Genomic DNA, 20543 nt, shown 5'->3' with positions numbered 1-20543 from the left:
ATTTTCATATTCAAGCTGCATTTTCTATTTCCTTTTTTTCTTTTTCCACTCACTGCCATGTATTATTTATGTTCATGTCATATTTATCACTATATTATAAACTTATTAGCCCTGGCTGGTTTGGCTCAGTGGATTGAGCATCGGCCTGCGAGCTAAGTGTCGCTGGTTCGATCTTCCAGTCAGGGCACATCAGAGAAGGAAAACTCTGACTCCAAAAAACCTCCGCTGCCTTGCGGCATACCTCTTCAGGGGAAAGGCTAAGGGAGTAAACCCCGACAGAAAATCCGGAGCCGGAGTCCCTAAGGCGGTTTGACGTTGTAGTCAACACCGGCAACTCCTGCGGCGCACCTGAAGCCAAGCTGTATCGACTCCGTCTTTCCCTTGGACCCTTCAGCTGCGAAGAGAGGGGGGGTCTGCTGCATGGGCAACAGCAGACCCTCCATATCACCCTGCCCAGGCTCTGTAGCTTCAGCTTCACTGGAGAGGACACTCCAGCGTCATCGCAAGATGTCGATTCAACACGGGAGGAGACAGATACCGTGTCACTTCCGAGTCGGACTGCACAACCATTCTCGGCGGTGCAGATAGACTCTTAAGAAGCTACACCATCGTCTCTCGAGACGGACGGCTGCCGACGACGATTATAAACTTATTGATAGTAAGGTGTATTTTGCATTATTTTAATTTCTCCAATATGTTTTTTACAACCAACTTAAGGCTAGAGTGTTATACATAGTAAGTGCTCAATTAAAATTGTAAAATCTTTACAAAGTTACATACAGTGATGCAAAATATTTTAAAATAGCTTCAAATAAATGTACCATATAACTAAAAATAGAATGTGAGTTTTAATATATACACATAATAGAATTTGTTTTTCTTATATTGACATATGATAAGCAACTATGAAAGAATAAAAAGCACTTTTAGAAGAATTTTTCTAGGGCCAGAAATGAGGACTATATTATAATAGGAGTATTTAGCACAAAAGTACACTTGAGTATGAATATAAACTTCCTCTATGCTGGTCATACATTTATAATAATTAAAATATTTATATTACATCCTTGGCTTTATAAATTTTAGTGTTTTGTATATAACTTTCTTAATGTACAGGGTGGGGCAAAAGTAGGTTTACAGTTGCAAGTATGCAAAACACAGTTTATTGTATTATTATTTATGAATTATTGTATTATTTTCCATATGAACAACTGTAAACGTACTTTTGCTCCACCATGTATATAAAGACAGGGAAGAACTATATCAATAATACAAAATTTAAAAAAATCTCAACATTTACTTTAAAATCACTTATGTGATTTTTAGGCCAATCATGTTTTATTTAGTTTATCTTACAATATTTTTTCATTTCTTGAATATAATCAAATTGAGTCAGGGAAAAGTCCACCAACGTATGGAAACACAAAAAGCTTTTGTCTTGATTAATCCATTTGAAGATAATTGAAAACTGACCACATTATGAATCACAGAGAGCCTGGATGATTAGTCAGGTTATTATTGTTAATCAACATCTGATGACATCCCTGTCAAATTATTATTGTTCTAACCTCACATCACAGAGCACCTGGGTGATTAGTCAGGTTATTAATGTTAATCAACATCTGGTGACATCCATGTCAAATTATTTGTTCTATCCTCACATAATCTGCATAATGAGTATTATGGAAAGACCTATCAAGTTTCTTAGGAATAAGAAAAAAAGAAACCCACTGTGGGAAGTTATTAAAGTCTTTATGAGGCTACCGGCACATAGAATACTGACAAAGCCTTTATGTCCTTAGGGCCACATCATGTCTGATCCAGCTTTCTACTTTCTGGAGTAGAATATCCTAAAGTTGGCTGTGCAGGTGAATCACTTGGGTTCCTAAAAGAACACATATACCTAGAGATCCCTATCTACCTATAGAACCAGCATATCTAAGGATGGGGCCTCGGGGCCTCAGAACATACTTTTTAAAACCTCCACAAGTTATTTTGAAACAATTGTTCTCAAGGTGCTATTATGGTATCCCTGGCCAGAGAATATACAGCGTAGGTAATAAGTAAACATTTGCCAAATGACTGAGACAGCAGTTTTTGAAAACAGCAGCTAATACACCTGTGCACACATTTACATTTTGTTGATTTGATTTTTGTTAATATAATGCTAGTTTATTTTGTAGTATAGAAAGGACAGTTGATAACTGAGATGTAAGTATTACATCTCAGGAAGTTTCTTTCTCTCTCTCTCTCTTTTTTTCTTTGTACTCTAAATATTCACTGTGCAAAATTAAATTAAATTAATTAGGTGTGACTTTAGGAGAAGGCACACTTATAATGTCAGCTTTCTTTCTTATGAAACTATTATGGGACAAATGGGACTCCTCCTTGGATGTCCAGTACTAGAAGATGGCTCTCATATTCTCATCTGGAGCATTTCTAGGATCTGTAATTTCGTCATAGTATCTCATATTTGATGATGTAAATGCCTCTTTTTTCTTCTCTCTTTATTTTTGTCCAGTCAAATCCTAGACATTAATTCATTCAAGATAGAAATTTCTTCAGCCTTCCTTCCCCTAACTACTAAACAATAGAGATTAAAACAACAGAACAAAATAAAAACATCTCTTCTTGGGGCCTGTGCAGTAGTACTCTAAATTAGCACATTGGCAAATGTGAACTGTGATGAAAACTGAATGTTTGATGGTTTTGCTTATCTGCTTCTATGCTGCAGTGACTATGATGCGCAACAATATTCACTAAGCCTTGCTGTGCCCAGCTACCCCTTTGCAAGTCTTCCCTACTTATATACCTGACTCCTTTGCTTCCCCTTACCATAACAGTAGACTGCTAACACTTCTATATGAACCCATCCTGTGGGCAGGTATGTTTAGCGGCTCCCTGTTGATGACCTGCTGCCATGTCAAGACAGATCTCAACGTTCATCTGATTTACACTAGGACCAGAAATCAGAAGCCTCTTCCATTTTGCACTTTCTTGTCTCTGCTTAACAGGGCAAAGATTGACATTTTAATGATTGCCAGATATTTTGTCAATTTTCCTGGAAAGGCTTAGTCTTTAAAACAGCTTTAGTATAATCAACAAGGCAGCCCTGGCATGCAAAGAAGGCAATCCCTTCTACCATTTTCTTAGCTCTTTCCTTTACAGACAACTGCCATATTCAGGTGGCCCTTGACTACAGCATAGGTGAATGGACATCACCTTCAGAGAATATCAGAATTAGCAAAGAACATTGAGATGTCAACATTCTATCTTCTTGAATATGCAAAAAGGACATGAAACTCAATGAAATAACTTAAGTTGCCTTGATCATCTTTTAGGAGCATGGCCAGCTAATGCTCTTAGTTAATCATAGAGCATGTCTCTGAGCTGGCAGGTGGGAGGATTCTCAAGATTGTTTTTATCAAGCCAAAGTTCTCTGTCATGGGATTAATGCGGGGGACTGGAGTGATGAAAAATATCAAAATTACATTCATATTTATTTTGTAACATCATCTTTTTTCAAACTTTCTGTTTTTCTACAAATTTAAAAATATTTATTACTTATTAGTGTAGTACTTTATGTATAAAACATATAAAAAAATTAGTGGTGTGTTTTAGAAGCATGAACTAATTTCTTTAAAAAAAAAGCCTCATAGGATATAAAAATAAATGAGACCACTGCTAAATACTTTTAGATGCAAAGTTCTAATCTCTCAGGTTTTAAAAAACAATGTAAATCCCAGAGGTTAATATATGCTAATGATTCTGTTATTTTTAGTTAAATATTTATTTAGTCTTGATGAGTTTGTAATTGTGCTATACATGGGTAAAAATGGAATGAAAATAGTCACTGAGTTATTTAAGCTATATAACTATAATGGATGCTTTGTTCTGACAATTTACTTTGTCTAGCACAACTTTCCCCAATTTTTATTTACTAACTTCTCTTTGTCCTTTAATATCAACTTAATGCCATACTGTCTGGGATGCCTCCTCTGCCTCACTCGGAACTGAGTTAAGTATACCTCCTTAAGTGCTCAGGCACTTGTCCTTTGATACAAAACAGCCTCTCCAGATGAGAGTCTACTAACCTGGAAATAATATTGGAACACAATGTTCTTGAGTCCATATTTACTAAAAATTAATGATAGAATAAGATATCTGATTATTTACTATATTGAAGAACAAAAATTTAGGTTGAAAATAAATAAGTAATATGAGGATGTTATAAATAGAAGAGCAAAACATAACCAACGGAAGCAGAAGAAAGGAAATAAAAAAAAGAAATAGAAATATAATATAATAGGGTCAATAAATATCTATTATATTATATTATAATTTTATTCTTTGCAAAGATTAGTAAAATTCATACACCTCTGACAAGACTGATCAGGAAATGACATATGTGAAGAATGAAAGAGTGGGCATCTCCTCAGATCTTATAAATGTTAAAAAGATTATGAGAGAATACTGTGAATAACTTTATGCCAATAAAGTAGCAAAAATTTATAGAAAACTACAACTTAACAAATAGACTCCCTCAAGATAGAAAATGTAAATTGTACTATAACTCTTAAATATATTAAATCTCCAGGCCTACATGGCTTTACAAATTAAAGAAATACAACCAATTTTATGCAAACTCTTCCACAGAGTATGAAAAAAAGCAAGAATACTTTGCAACTAATAATATTATGAGGCCAGTATATTCTTGATTTTGATTCCTAGTAAGGACTTTATAACACAGAGAACTTCAGGCTGTCTCTGGAATAAGCAAAGTTGAAAACAAATGCTAAAGATAATGTTAAATCAAATACAGCAATACATAAAAAGTATAATACATTACAATAAATACAAAGGTTATTCTATTAATGCAATTTTAAAAAATATTAGATTATCTTTCAATGTCATTTAACACATTAACAGAATAAAGGAGAAAAGCTATTGGTTATTGGAGGATTGTTGATCAGCCCAATAGATTCAGAAAATTTTTTTTGATGAACTCAACCTTCTTTATTGTAAAAGCTATTACCAATCTAGGAAGAGGGAAACTTTCTTAAAATAATAAAGGGTACGTACAAAAACCTACATACTTGAAATGTTAGATACTTCTAAATATTAGATGATGGAATAACACAAGCATGTCCACCATCACCTCTTCCACTCAGTATATATTGGAGGCCCTAGAGAGTACAAAATAGCAAGAAAAATAAATAGAATATATAAATATGGAAAGGAAAAAGTAAGACATTATTTGTAAATAATATGATTATAAGTGGAAAAGTAAAAAACAGTACAAATAAATTACTAGAATTAAAAGTGAAGTTAGTAAGGTTTTTGGGTAAAAATGTCAATATAAAAATCAGTTGTATGTAAATACTAATTAAAAATAGAAAAAAATATTAAATAGATACTGCAAGGCATTTGGTATAAGAAAGTATTTTTAAGGCACATGCACAGAACAATAAACTTATTATTGAGAAAAAATTTTAAAGTTTTAAATATGTACATTGTAATTGTACCTACTGAAAAATATTAAGGTGAAATTTTAACTAAAACCCTAGTTGGTTTCTACATGAAGTTAAAAAGATAATTTTAAAATTTACACAGAAATGTGAAAGTTCAAGAATAACCAAAATACTAACTTCTTAAAAATAGGGATAAAATATGAGGACTTACTCTGCTAGGTATCAAGCTACAGTACTTAAGATTGTTTGTACAAGGACAGACAAAAAGATCATTGGTGTAGAATATACAGCTCTGAGGTAGACACACACTTGGATAAATACTTGACTTATTACAAGCATGACAGTGCAAAACAGGGGCAATTCTAAATCCATGTGGGAAAAAAAAGATGATTCTTATTTCATACCATGCTCTAAAGTCCATTTCAGATAAATTGTAGATTTAAGTGTGAAAGAAAAAACAAGACTTCTAGAAAATATGTTATCTTCCATGGCAAAATGTGCTTTGCAGTTAAAATTAAAGTAACAATCTTGATTATCCTGGATTACTGTAAGGAGGATCAGAGTTAGAGTCTAAGGAGATGGGATGCCAGGAGCAGAGGTCAGAATGTGCCATCGCTGGAAAGGACACAAGGTCAAGGAATGAGGCTGTCTCTGGAGTGTAAAAGCCAAGGAAATGGATGTTTTTTTTTTTTTTCTAGCATCTGCAGAAAGAACCAGTTCTCTAACACCTTGAATTTAGTCTTATAAGACCCATTTTCAGACTGTGATCTTAATAACAGAAAGAAGATATATGTTGTTTTAAGCTACCAAGTTTGTGGTAATTTGTCACAGCAGCAATAGGATCAATACAATCCCCCCCCACCACCACCACATGACCTTTCCTATATTGTTTGCTTCTACTTGAAACACTTCCTTAGGCCAACTTTTAAAAATACTATCCTCTTTTAAAGATCTGACTCACATGCTCTCTTCTCCGTGGAACCTTATCATCCCAGTCAGAAGTAATTCTTAATTCTCTAAAATGCTAAGGCACTTAGCCACACTGATCACATATTACTTCAAGTTATTTGAAGCTAAAGTGCTGTATCTTTTTTGCTGTTCCATAGTTTCCTGCTCAGAGATTTTCTGCATATTAGATATGTATGTTTCTTAAATGACTATAGAACTAACAGAATATTATCATAAAGTATAATAAAATATTTCCAGTAATAGTTGATATTTTATGCAAAAGTATAAAAGGAAATTGTAGCTTACATTTGCAACCTCATATGATCCAGTTAATATCTGCTCCATGTAATAATTTAGATCTCTGAATCTTTTGTGATCTGAATTTGTAAAAGGTAGGTGCCACCAATGAGGAAATCTGTTTTAAAAGAAAAAAATGTACATTCATTAGTTTGAAAATTGGCCTCTTCATTTTAGGATTGTTTGTAAAGCTATAGCTATATCTGATGGAGGGCCCAATAAAAATATTAAAAAAAATACAACACATGATTAATACTGAAGAGTTTCTTTAACATGGTTGTGGTCACTGGTGCTATTTTAACAGTCACTAATATTAATACTCATTTAATTTAATTTATCACCCTAAATTAATATGTATGTTCCTTCTTATTGTATTTATGGTAGACCACACAGTTTGTTCCTTAAATACATGTAGGGGCTTAATAAATGTTTTTTGAAATTCATGATTCATAATTTTCCAAAAAGATCAGATTGCATTGTTTCTTCTGGGTTCACTAGAGACATGCTACACTAACTAAATTAAACTTTTTACCAAGTGACATATGCTTCCATCTGGTCTGAGTCTTTTGGAACAAAGTAACACTTTCCCCAGGAGTCTGACTTGCAGAATTTCTTCCCTACTATCTGATGATTCATTTCCATGAGTTAGATATGATTAAGACCAATTATTGGATGGAATTACCTGTTAATGGTTAGCACTTGGCAATGCATTTTGCATATTAAATATATCATTTTAGGGACTATCTAACAGCTTCCTCTGACCTCAATCCGCTCTGCCTCCTTCCTAATTCTGTTTCTTTGATAAAGACCCTTTCCTGGAGAAAGGAGAATGGGGGAGAATGAAGCACTGTCAACAAACACAGAAATATGTGACAACTGCTGGCGTCTCACCCACTGCTTCTTGTCGGAAATGTCAGGAAATCCCAAAATAACACGTTTGTGTATTTAAATCATTATTTTGTCTTTTAAAGGTCACTTGCAGTTCTAAAACTTAAAATATTAACCATGTTTGTCTTGATTTAGTTATGAAAGTTAGTATCATAAATAACTAATCAAAACATAGAAATGCATTTGATAAATAGACGCATTGGGCTGGTTTTAAATAATTTGTATATATGTGGACAAATTTTTCTTATTACTAGAATAAAATGGAGTTCAAGATCAATTCTATCCCTTTGTTGATATCTTTATAGATATATGTATTAAAAAAATCATGTGTATAAAAAAGTACATGAGAAATTCAGCTATAGTAATATCATTCAATTATTTGAGATGCTTTTATGTTAAGTGCTAAATACAACATAGAATTCAGTTCTTAAAAATGACTTTTTATGATCTTTTATCTGACAGTGACATAATTTCCTCCCTTAATTTTGTTCAGACCAAAGATTAGAAAAAATCTGACTTGCAAACAGATCTGATACCTGGTTATTTGACTAATTGATTTCTTTCACTACTAACACCACTATTGTGGTTTTCCCTTTATTTGACACTCAGAGACTTTTTTACTGAAAGAAGATTTTGGATGATTGTTGGAAGTTGAAGAGGGAAAGGAAATGAACCCTTTTCAAGCAAGTTAATTTTAAAAAAGACCATCACTTTTGAGGAAGATTTCCAAGCCTGTGTATTCTTGGAAGGTATCCAGAGATACAAATAGCCCGATGTGAAGACCACGGTTACATGCTGTGAGTGATTTGAATTTCATTCTTCATAATTCTAACTTTCTCATCATACTTTCCAGATCAGGTTTACTTAATCCTCATAGGGCTTCTCTTAGTAAATTTAAAAGTCAGAGGGTGGAAATCTTGCCCTCATCCTTAATTTATATGCATTGCTGTAAGCCTTAGCTCCTCTGGGACTGTTAGCATACAAATATTGTTCCAGATACATAGGACTAAATGTTTCTCTCCACTACACCTTGCTTGAATAGTTTTAAAATCAATTTAGGTACCTTTACCAGGCAGCAGTTGTTGAGCAAAGCAAAATCTTAACTAAAGGTGAAAATGGAGAAGAGGCATATATAGAAAGATTATCAGCACTTTTAAGATTTTACAAGTTACACTAATACATGATAAAAGTGGAGAGTAATATGCTAAGTGAAATAAGCCAGATGGCAAAAGACAAATACTGTATGATTTCACCTAATACAGGAACCTAACGAGCAAAACAAACAAATGAGCAAAACGGACCCAGAGGCATGTAAACAAGGAACAGACTGACAGTGACCAGAGGGGAGGAGAGTGGGGTAGATGCGGGGGAAGAAGGGGAAGGTGATAGTTAAGGAACTAGTATAAATGACCCATGGACATGGACAACGGGGTGAGGATTTACTGGGTGGGGGTGGGGGGTGAGCAGGATAGGGGAGGGCAATGGGACAAATGTAATAGAAAAACAATAAAAAATATGTGTTGGAGAGATAAAAGTGTAGATCAAAGAAGTTTTGAACCTGAAAAGGACAGCTCTTTCACACAAATTAACTTATACTTCTAAGTCACTTCTTAGTAGGGTATGACAGCAGCCACTGATGCTGAGTTCAGTATGTGCAGCCGATCTCGTTTGCTTTTTGGCCAGCGTCTCTTCTTTCTCAGTCATTCTATCAGATTTTTAAAACTGATGCTACTTTTAAAAGTTTCACAACCACATTCTTTTCCTCCAGTCTCTGATTTTGTTGACTTACTGATATTTAAATCATCTTTATTTCAAAATGTCAGTAATACTGCAAGTATAGTTTCTCATGAGTGTGAATTATTTAGTTGTCAATAGTATTCCCTCACCCATTGTGGGTATTACATTCTAGACCACCCCCCCACCCCGTGAAGTAGGAACCTTACATTTATCCTACACTCTTAAACCTACGTAACTTTAACAACATATGTATACAATACCACAAAATCCTGTGATATAGCAAAAAATCCGCGATAAATAATTAAATATAATATTTTTAAAAATCCTGCAATACAGTGAGTTTGCGGTAACTCAATCGCAATATAGAGAGGGACTACTATATTGCACAATGTCTCTTAGAAATGTAAGCTTTATATTTTGGAAATTGATTGAACCTTGAAAGCCTAGTAAAAATCCATATGTACAAAGTATGTCAGGTCAGGTATGAACATCCACACTGTTAAAGGACCATTTACTTTAAAAATCCCAGTATAGGTAAAACTATACCTAGTTTACGAGGGTGCCAATATCATAACTTCTGGAAGTTCACATTTTTAAAGTCAAGATACATCTTTGTTATACACTGAAATCTATGACCTAAATTTGGCTAGTTCTACCTGATAAATTTTAGAAAGTTTGTTTGAACAGAAGTTATTTTCATTTAGTTTGCTTACATTTAATACTTTTTCCAATAAAACATGAAAAGAAGCAATAATTTTCAAGATTACTTCAAAATGAACATAACAAATTAAATTTTGATAGTGCAAATCAAAGGCAATAATTAATTACAAAAGTGAGTTGATTTTAATAAATTTTACTATATTAAATTTACTACATAAAATTTTACTGTATACAATTTCAACTTTTTCTGGAACAGCAAATAAATAGATCAGAGCTATATATTGCAGTTACTTATTTTAAGAGTAGATCTATTCAATTTAGTTTTGAATTTCCAATTTCAATTTTATTTTTATAGAAAACCTTAAAAAATTAAATTTAAAAACAGGCAAGTAAAATGATTTTTTAAATAACTGATTAAAAACAAAATCAGTCCTCAATTTTTCTATCTACAAAATCAATGGCTGGAAGCAAACAGGAAATTGAAAACCATGTTCTGTTTTATGCAACAAGGTTTTCTACTTTGAGAGCAATACAGCTGCTCTGCTGGGATAGGTTCAATGGCTCTGGAGTCAGAATGCTGTGTTGCTCACAAGTAGAAAATCTCATAACCATAATTTTCTCTTACGTTCAAGGACAAGCACTAAGGGAAACACCGAGGAGGACAGTGCCTTACTCTGGGAGAGTCAGTGATGCAAACTGCTTCTGAAGTTGACTGTGAAGTTTTGAAAACTGTTCAAATGATTTTTCTATCAGGCTTGTTTCGTTGTTACTGTGTGTCACCTGGATTAGATACAGCTGCAGAAAACAGACAAAAATCAAAAGACAGCAATATCAACCTGTGATACCTACTAAAATCTTATGGCATGTAACCAAATAAAATAAGAATCTTTGCACACACACAAAAAAATCATCATGGAAGTCAAGAGATGCAATTTGTAATGGCAAAATTACATATAAACACAGTATATAATGATATCATAATCTTATGTACTGGGAATAGACCGCCTAATTTCTGCTCTTCTCGTGGACACTTTAATTAGTGTTTGATTTACATTCTACCACTGGCAAATGTTCCCTTTGATGGTTTCTTCTAATAGCTCTGGTTGTTATGATTTCTCCTTGGAACATCCTCCTTATTGGCACTTCTGCTCAAACTGCCACTGATTTCTTATTTACATAGTAAAAACAAAAATTAGGGCTTAAGGAAGGATGTGTAGCATAGTGAACCAGAGTCTGAGATGAATTCAAATGATATTTAAGTCAAGATGACAGGCTTGGGACTTACAGCACTAGTTTTCTTGCTGAACCTTAAAATTGTTGCTCTTTGAATTGACCTGGTTGTACTCAGCACACAGGATTTTGGGGAAAAAATCTGTGAAGTAGATTTGGCAGGGCTTATGGCTGTCATTTGTGCAAGTGTGTGAATCAAGTTATTCAATTTCACAGGGAAACACTCCAGGCTTTCCTTTATTTTCCTAGAGAAATGAAAAAGAAAAGATAATGAGTTACAGTCCCTTGAGTTGACTCATTTCACTTAAAATTTGTTTTTTTTTGTGTTTGTTAGATGTGGAGAAAAAAGTCAAGAAACAAAGATGTTTATTCGGAGCCAGCAATTAAAACTTATTTTTATCAACTTCAAGTTCACATCTTGAGTTTTAGCAAATATAAAACAAACTTTTGTGGTGAAATATAAAACTATAATTGTGTTATTGTACTGTAACTTCTTTTAGACTTATTTTGTATTTTTAGAGATGGCATTTTAAAATTTAATTTTAGTTGACAATTATTTTAACTATTTACATCATTCCAGAAGTTAAATCTATAAGAACTGTAGATTTCAAGAAGCCCAGCCTCTACCCCTGCACTTTCTCTCTTATTCCTTCCCTTCCTGTATATTTAAACATTTTTAAAAATTGTGTTTTAACTTCCATTATTTTATTTTTTAACTTTTATTTTTGTATCTATTTATCTCATTCTTCCAACTATCTTGCAAAAAAAGTTGTATTCTAACAGTATAACGAATATCTCTATATATAATGCTCTTTACCTCTGTTACACCTCTTCTCCAATATCTAATTTGTACTGTTGTCTTCTCTATCCTAGTTAATACTACAACACAAACAGTATGCTCATTCTGCTTTTTATATGTGCCTCCTATTCCACTTTCTATTTTACTCTAGTAGTATTTATATTATACATACTATGCAGTATCTCATCTAACTATCATTAAATCTCAACTGGTCCTTATATTGATATCACTCAGTCATTTTGACAGTCTGAAGCTAATTCTCATAAATTAAATTTCATTAACTGCATTTTCTGCATCTAATTTTCTGCATCTATTGAGGTGATCATATAATGTTTCCTCTTTTTTTTTCTATTGAGTCTTGAATGTTTACCTTATAACCACTTATTTTACTGAACTGTTATTCAAAAAAATCTTTTTGTCAGTTCTCTTGAATTGTCATATTTGTTGTCTTATTCAAATGGAAAATAACAATAAAACAAAAAAAAGTATAGAGCTTTACAATCAAATAGAAGACATACTTTTTTTTCATAACTTTAATGGGAATGTTTGTAATTTTTCACTTTTAAAAGTATGATGTCTATCTAAATTCCTTTCTGTTCTGTGTTTACTAAAATTTTCTAAGAGAAATGGATGTTAACTATAATCAAGCACTTGTTCTTTTCAGGTAGGCTTTTCATTTGCTAAGAAAGTTATGACTCTGATCATTATTCATTTCCACAGTGTTCATTATTTCTAAAGATGTTCTTTGAATTTATGGATATATAGTGCAGTACATAACCTTTATTACTTTATTGGTAAAGACATGCAAATAATAATAATAGAAGTGTACTATTTATCATGACACATGGAGACCCTATCATTCATTCATTCATTCATTCATTCAACTAATATTTACTGAACACATTTTATGTGTTATGGTAGAAAGCTCTTGGATGTACTCACTTCCTATGAACCATAAATCTTAAGTTCTATTGTACTCACCCTCATAAAATCTCTACTATGTTCATGCCTCCCTCATATATTGCCCAACAGTTAAGGTGAAAAAAGACTGGAGATTATGGGTAAACTTTTACAATAAACCTATGTAGTTTTAGAACAGACTCCCCCAGGTCCTTCTCCCATTTCTTAGGTGGCAGACTAATAGATCAAATCAAATAGTGCTACTAGATATGACTCACCTTGGTACTGCTGCCCTAAGAGCAGTAAATTTCAGGCCTCTGTGAGGATTTTTTTTTTTTTTTTTTAACCCAGGTAAGAGCTTTCTGGTTTATTTTGTTTAATTTCAGCATCAGCAGGATTATGCTTTGGAGTATCCTTACAATACAGGTCCAAAGCAGCAGCTGGAAAGATCCAGTTCTTACATTTCCTAGGGGAAACCTCTAGGCAGTCTTGATAAATGCTTCTAACTGCCTGCTTGGCACTGTTCTCGGTGCTGGGACACAGATGTGAAGGAGAGAAATCAAGTTTCTGCCCTGAGGGAGTGTCTATCTTTTGGCAAGCACTGCACAATGCCTTATGTTAATCTTTTCATCCTCAGAGGAAAGCAGTGTAATTTAGTAATAGATAAGAAAGACCAAGACAGGTAGAATGCACAGCAAAGGTGACATCATCTAGAAGGCAGTAACCAAAAATTCCAACTCATGTTTATCTGATTTATAACATTTCACCTTTTAGTATGATATGAATATCTTAAATTGCTTAACATTAGAAATAATTACTACTAACAGGTTTCCTTAGCTATGTGTGTGTAAATGGGTAATCGAGTTTATCAGTCTCAGAAAAATGAATCGAATCCTGAAGCTCTGATCTTTCATGTCAAGTTCAGCATTTAGGCAGATTTATTTTTTTCTCAGATGAAATATTTTAATATTTTTGAACTTACATTTCTATTAATATGTGTCAAAAATGGCAAAAGTTTTTCACTGCTTCATGAAGTAGTCAGCATGACCACTGAAAAGAATGCTTTTCAAGCTGTGGGATGGTGAGTGCATGAAAGTTCTTAGGAAACCTGGAATGGACATTTCAACAGGAGGAGGGTTCTATTGCTGAAGTTCTCTGCATCATTTTGCAGTTTGATGGAATATTTGTTTCACTGGTCAATTTCTTTAATAGTATCAGGGAAATATTGCTCAAAAGACTTTTTCTATGAAGGAATTTGCACGAGAATATTCTTATTTTACCATTGACAGTATAATTTTATCATACATGAGTAGAAGTGATTCACTCTACATGAACAGATTTCTTCATCTAATTCACAAACTTCGTTTTCATTGCAGTGATTTTGTCATGTGTAATAAAAACATTATTATTTTTTCTTTTTGTATTGGAGTTATTGATTGAGTATCCAGCTCTGTTAGTCATTCAGAGGGAACAATGAATTAATATAACTTCATCACTATTTCTTTTATTTAATGAAGAAAACAATAGTTTAATGTTAAATTTATAAACTCTAAAATATTAGATAAGCCCTGGCTGGTGTGGCTCAGAGGGTTGAGCACTAGCCTGCAAACTGTAGGGTCACTGGTTCAATTCCATCAGGACAAACATCACCTGGGTCGCAGGCCAGGTCCCAGGTTGGGGACATGCGAGAAGCAACCGATCAATGTTTCCCTCACTCATCGATGTTTCTCTCCCTGTCTCTCTCCCTCCTTTCCCTCCTCTCTAAAAAAATAAATAAATAAAAATTTTAAGTAAGCCTAAAAATACTCTATCAAGGTAACTCCTATTTCATTACAGATTTATTGTAGGAGTTTAGAACAAGCCACCTGAAGATGTGCCCCAATATTATGCAGGTTATTGTGAGTGGAAGGCACCTAAGGCTCTGTGGGCTCAAGAGAAACTTCTGCTCTCCCCTTAACTACAATAATTTAAATTAGGAGCCTGACCAATGATAAGAGTTAAAACAAGAAATGACTTTTTTAACCTATTTATATGGTGAGGCAAACAGATAAATGCTGAACATGTGCTTTTTCTGTAACCTTCTGAACCCTCAAGGTGCATTACCTCATCCTTGGTTCGGAATGCCACATACACCTCAATTTGCCTTTCTGTTTCTGAACCTGTCTTGTATGCAGGGTCTCTGATTCTCTCATGGATGCAGTTAAATGTGGTTATTTTCTCTTTTTAATCTTTCTCATGTTTATTTGATTATTGTATTAGCAAAAAGCACCTTGAAGATAGAAGAAAGTTTCTTCTCCTGGTACATTATACTGGATCAGTAAGTTTTCAAACCCAAATTTTTGAACCAAAAAATTACTATTCCAAAATAAATTCAGTGAATAATCATTTCAAATGCATTCTGAGTACATACTTCTTTTTTTTAAAGTTCCTCCCTGTGCACTTTTATTTTTAAAAATTCAAGATGGTCTGACATTGGGAAAAAAAGCAACTTGATGATATTGGTTGCACATGTATGTATTGTGCATGTACACATATGTGAACACAAAAATTTAAGTATCATATTCTAATGAAAGAGTAAGAAGTTTAAAAGGAAAAAGTTAAAAGGAAAGAGATACTAAAAGCAGGATAACCTCATGTCAATCCTTGTACTTTGATGGCATGGGACCCTAACTTGAGAAATGTAGCTATAAGCATTTAGACATTTTCTTACCGTGTTTTTTCAACTAACCTGAAGACACTGAAGTTAAAGAGCATCTATATTTATCTGAGATGATCAGAACATTAGTAGTATATATACAGAATACTTTTTTTCCTGTCTGAGTTAGCTAGGGTCCAGAAAAGAGCATCCATTATACAAGAAATCAATTTTGTTCTGTCTGTACTCACTTATTAGTTCTGCCTGTGATAGCAAGAAACTAATTTAGCCTTCAAAAGACTCAATTGTTTCACCTGTAAAACATAATTGATGACTAAACCATACCATCTTCCAGGATTGTTGATAGGATCAAATGAAATAACATATGGAAACCATGGGAAATAGAATAATACTATGCCAATATTATTTCAGAAATATTACAACCAGTTAAGTAAAGAAATAATTATGTATGAGCCCCAAAGTTAGCAAACTGTATATAAAGATTACAAAGGAAAATAAATGTACAAATTATGGTTCTGTGAAAACTGAAATGGGGTGAATTCACTTGAAATCCTGCAAGAGATATCTGATAAAGATTAAGAAGGGGCAACTTTAGAGTTTATTTTTTTTCTTTTTTCTTTTCTCCTGCTTCATAGTTTAGAAGTTGGCTTTAAAAACAGAACAAATTTTGCTATTTTCAGAGTTGAAGTTCCAAGTCTTTGGAATTCATCTACAGGTCAGCGAGTCTCATGTAAATGTCAGCACAGGTACCTAACTCTGCTTACAAACAAGAGTTCCAGGCTCCATGGCCTTGAGTATGAATAAGTAATTCTTATCAATTTCTTATGGAGGCTCCTCACAAAAATTGGCCAAATCAAAGCAAATGGAATAAAGGAACTACGGAAAGGTCGACTGTCTGGTCTTATGTATCAGTTATATGCCAGTGACATGATATTCCACATTAGTACCCTTCCCTCCCAAAGCCTGCTTGTTTTATTGATGATATTAAAATAAAATTGCATGCAAAGCAAGAGAAGAAATTTTAACATGCAATAATAGAACAAATGGTGATAAATGATGCTATAATTAAGTTAATAAAACCTTTAAAATATGAAAATATATTTAAGAATAGTGAATTATTTCAGTCTTGTTGTTTGTGAAATTCCTGGAACACAAAAATTTTATGAGAAGCACAGGGTCAGGCATCCCAGCGAGGACTGACTGATGCCCATAGTTGTTAGGAGATAACAGCTGTTGTGCAAGTACCATCTGGACCATTCATCTTTCTAAACAGATGATTTCTGGTTCTCTTGGTGGGTGTATTCAACTTTTCAAATGCCTTTAAACTTTAGACTGATAGTCTCCCAAAGAGTTTAAAATATCTTTTTTTTTTCCAGCTGAGGTGTATCCTGACTTGATATTTAGGTAAACTGAGCAAATCCTCAGTGTAAACTGACATAGTTCAAAAATATTCTCCTATTGCAGAAACTTAGAGCAGCAAGCAAGCTTTCAAACATCGCAATGAGTGTGACTGGGCCACCAAATTTAGGAAGTACAGTATTGTAAAAGCTGTTATACTTGCAGTTAAAAAATTTACTTTATAAAGTCAATTTAGTTCAGATCAGTTCTTATATATACATTTTAAAAATGAAGACTTTCAAAATGGAAGGAGAAATTTCACTTTACATTTTCCTTTGCAGCTGCTTTTCTGATTTAGGAAAGTTGGACACCATGATTGGTAATTCCTCCAAGTTCTGGTTTGTTTGCTTGTTCGTTTCAGTAGGCATTTATTTCTGCAGGTATCAATGGTTAATTTAAGGCAGAGGAAAACTTTGGCTTTTATTTGTGGAAATACAATAATCCTTGAGATAATAATTTACAGAATACTAAAAAAGCATCAAGAAAAGTTAAAGATAAAAGGACCTAGGGCTCTCAATCCCAGTCTCATACTCTCTCAGTCTTGTATAGAAACCAGATAGAAAGGCATTGAACTATGTTTTGAGACATTTGAGCATAAAGAGTCTTATCTCACTCTGTAAACATGAGAAGTAAATAAGGAGGACTGAGGGAACACTGGGAATTTCTGGCATTGTGTCTGTGTACCCTGGGTGGCTCAGGGTCTCTGGCTCCTTTGTTTGTGATGTAGAGCCTGGGAACACTCTCTCTGGCTGTCACTGACATTTCCAATGGCTTCACAGTTGTATCTGTTGCGACAGTCACTGTGCCTGCTCAGCCCAATGGCCCCTTATAACTAAGACTATTCTCTCTAAAGCTCAAAGTTCAGAGAAGACAATCTAGGTTTTTGGGGGAAGGGATGGCCCATGATAGAAGTATAGCTAGGATGGAGAATCTATGATAGCTTTTTATGAAGGACCCTGCCCAATGGGAACAAAGGCAAGTAGTTAAGTCAATGAGACTGTCTTTCTCTGGAATTTATTCTAGAGAATACTGGCCAATGGACAAAGAGAAGTAGAATATGGTAGAGAAATAAGCAGAGTAGATCTTGGTCTGCATTAGAAACTAGCCAGATCCTATTGGGTTCTGGGGTTTGTTAGGTTACAGTTTGAGTCTCTGTATATTCCTTTTCCCAAGGATACCAGATAGAATCTCTGTTTCTTGCTACCAAAACACCTCACCAATGCAAGCTATTTGTTTTTTGAGGATTGGAGTTTTGTTTTGCTTCAAATAACTTTCTATTTCAGCTGAGGAACAATAGTTATTATACTTAGTAAACCAAAAAAATCGGTGTAGCAGACCAAATGGAATACTGGGAAAACATGAAAAATTTCCTCTCACATTTTTGGAGGAGGAGATGGATGAAGTGAAAAGCATAATATGTATGTGGGAAGGGGGTTAAGCAGAGAAGCTTATGCTTAATGATCCTGCCTGGGCTGTGAAACAGGTTATCTGTTTCTAAGGACAGCTAACCCAAGGTTTGAAAGTGATTGAAAATTCTGAAATAACCCATTTGGACAGCATTTTAATGGATAGTTGCCTTTGTTGCCTAGCAGTGGGCCCAGCAGAGATATTACATGAGAGTATTAATTTGCCAGGACTGAGTCATGATACTTTCTTAGTTCTATTCAACAGCACTCAGCTGAAAGGGGAGTAGAAAAAATTAAGGGAAGCAGAGAGAACAGTGAGCAATTATGTGAAAAACCTTTGTGGCCAGCAAAACAATTTTATATTAATTTTTTTCTAAATGTCATTAATTGGAATACAGTTGATGCCACACGGAGAACAGTATCCTTTGAAACTCTTATAATGAACTCTTAACTCAGAATGTGAATATCCAGGAGTGAGGTAGGATCCTATATTATTTATAAGCAGAGTATTCCCTTGAAGAGGCAGAAAGATCCATTTCTTTCTTTCAAGCCTCAAACTGGGTCAAGAATGGCAGCCTCTTAATGTGAATACTGCAGTCAAGATTAAGGCATTTCAGGTAGCCACCCAGGCTGTGTCTCAGATGGCTTAGTCCTCATTCAAGACCCAGATCTGTGAGCTTAGTTGTAAGGGGGGTGGGGGAGTTTCTTATCTTATTTTTATCTGTATCTTAGTAGTGATATCAGAATAAACAGTGATATAAAAGACTTTTAGCCTATCAGAACAAAGAAGACAAGGAGTTTAAATATACAGGGGCCCTCATAAGTACATAGATTTAATGATACTCCTTGAAGCACCAAGACCGGTGCTGGATCCATTACAGAACTTGGTTTATTTTTTTGTAAGTTATATGCACTGATGTTTACACTTCAAGTTTCTCCTTAAGTTTAGAAATCCATGTCATGTCAGAGAATGCAGCTTAAGATAATATTATTTACACAGAAAACTAAAAAAGTATACATAATTTTTAACATTTATTTAAATCTTGTCATTTAAACTCCCATAATTGTTTTTAATTAACCAAGATATTTTTGTAAGTTTACTCTATCCACTGTTTAAGTATCTTTTTACTTTAAGTATTAAAAAAGAAATATTATATAATTTGTTTAATTTTTAAAATATCTAAATAATGGAGAGATTTTAAGTAACTTTTTTTTTAAGGGTGAAAAATCATGGTCCCAATCCCTTGAACTTTCTTGAATCTCAAGAGCAAGTTCTTCACAGTACTGGGATGTGTTATAAAAAAGATTCTCAATACTTGATCTACACATGCCGACCAGGGAACTTAGAGAAGAGTTGAAAAGACACACTCAAAACAAATTAAATCATATCTAAAACCAAAGGCATGCAGTTGAGACTTTAAGATAAAATATGCTACTGAGATAGGCTCTCAGAAGTCAAAGGGAGAGTGAGTCTCAAGGGAGATTTCTCTGAGGAAAAAAAGGGGAAACATTATAGAGAGTTTCAAGGCATCTGGTAACGGGCCAAAGCAGAAAAAGGAAGGAAGGTGACTGCCTTGGTGTCACTAGTCAAGTTGTCCCATGGGGATTCCTTGACACCAATTACACTGATCCTGAATCAAACACCCCAGGGCACACATGATGGTGCACAGAGATAGTAGTCTCAGGAAGGGACTTTTGTCTTCCACCAAGGCCTGGGATAATCAGGACGTCAGGATTAGCGCCCAAGGAAGGGAACGGGATCTACTCTGGTTAAACTGCAGCCAACATGGGCTCTAAGGAACTTCAAGGAAACTATGGTCTGAATTATGAAGCAGCACATCTCCTAGAGCCTGCAAGAGCCCACTCTCTGAGGCACGGTCCCCTGGACTCAAATTGTGGCTTTATCTTGTAAGCTGTATTCTTTGGCGAATCACTTAAGTTCTCTGGGGTCTCAGTTTTCTAATCTAAAAATGCGATAAAAATGATATCACTACACAGACTTGTTGTGATGATTAAATAAGTTAATATATAAAAAGCACTTAGAACAGGGCCTGATGCACAAGAAGCACTGTATTAAATATCAGCCATTTTATATGCCTTCTATGTACTGAACCTTTGATGTTTAAATTGTATTTTCTCTTAATCTTTTCAAT

At 34.1% G+C, this 20543-nt stretch overlaps 1 protein-coding gene across 1 annotated transcript in view; it reads right to left on the bottom strand.

Annotated features, from left to right (window-relative positions):
- PIK3C2G (phosphatidylinositol-4-phosphate 3-kinase catalytic subunit type 2 gamma) overlaps positions 1-20543 on the bottom strand; it is a 283426-nt gene that overhangs the window by 50451 nt on the left and 212432 nt on the right. Inside the window, exons 28-30 of the mRNA XM_090275472.1 lie at positions 11287-11476; positions 10675-10796; positions 6726-6834 (exon numbers count right to left, since the gene is read on the bottom strand). Of these exons, the coding sequence (XP_090131598.1) occupies positions 6726-6834; positions 10675-10796; positions 11287-11476 (421 nt within the window). The remainder of the gene's footprint in view (positions 1-6725; positions 6835-10674; positions 10797-11286; positions 11477-20543) is intronic.

The sequence above is a fragment of the Furipterus horrens genome, unplaced genomic scaffold (assembly GCF_987537825.1).
Source record: "Furipterus horrens unplaced genomic scaffold, mFurHor1.1.pri manual_scaffold_4, whole genome shotgun sequence".
NCBI lineage: Eukaryota > Metazoa > Chordata > Mammalia > Chiroptera > Furipteridae > Furipterus > Furipterus horrens.
The sequence above is the reverse complement of the archived record's forward strand: the minus strand, read 5'-3'. Positions and strand labels throughout refer to the sequence as shown.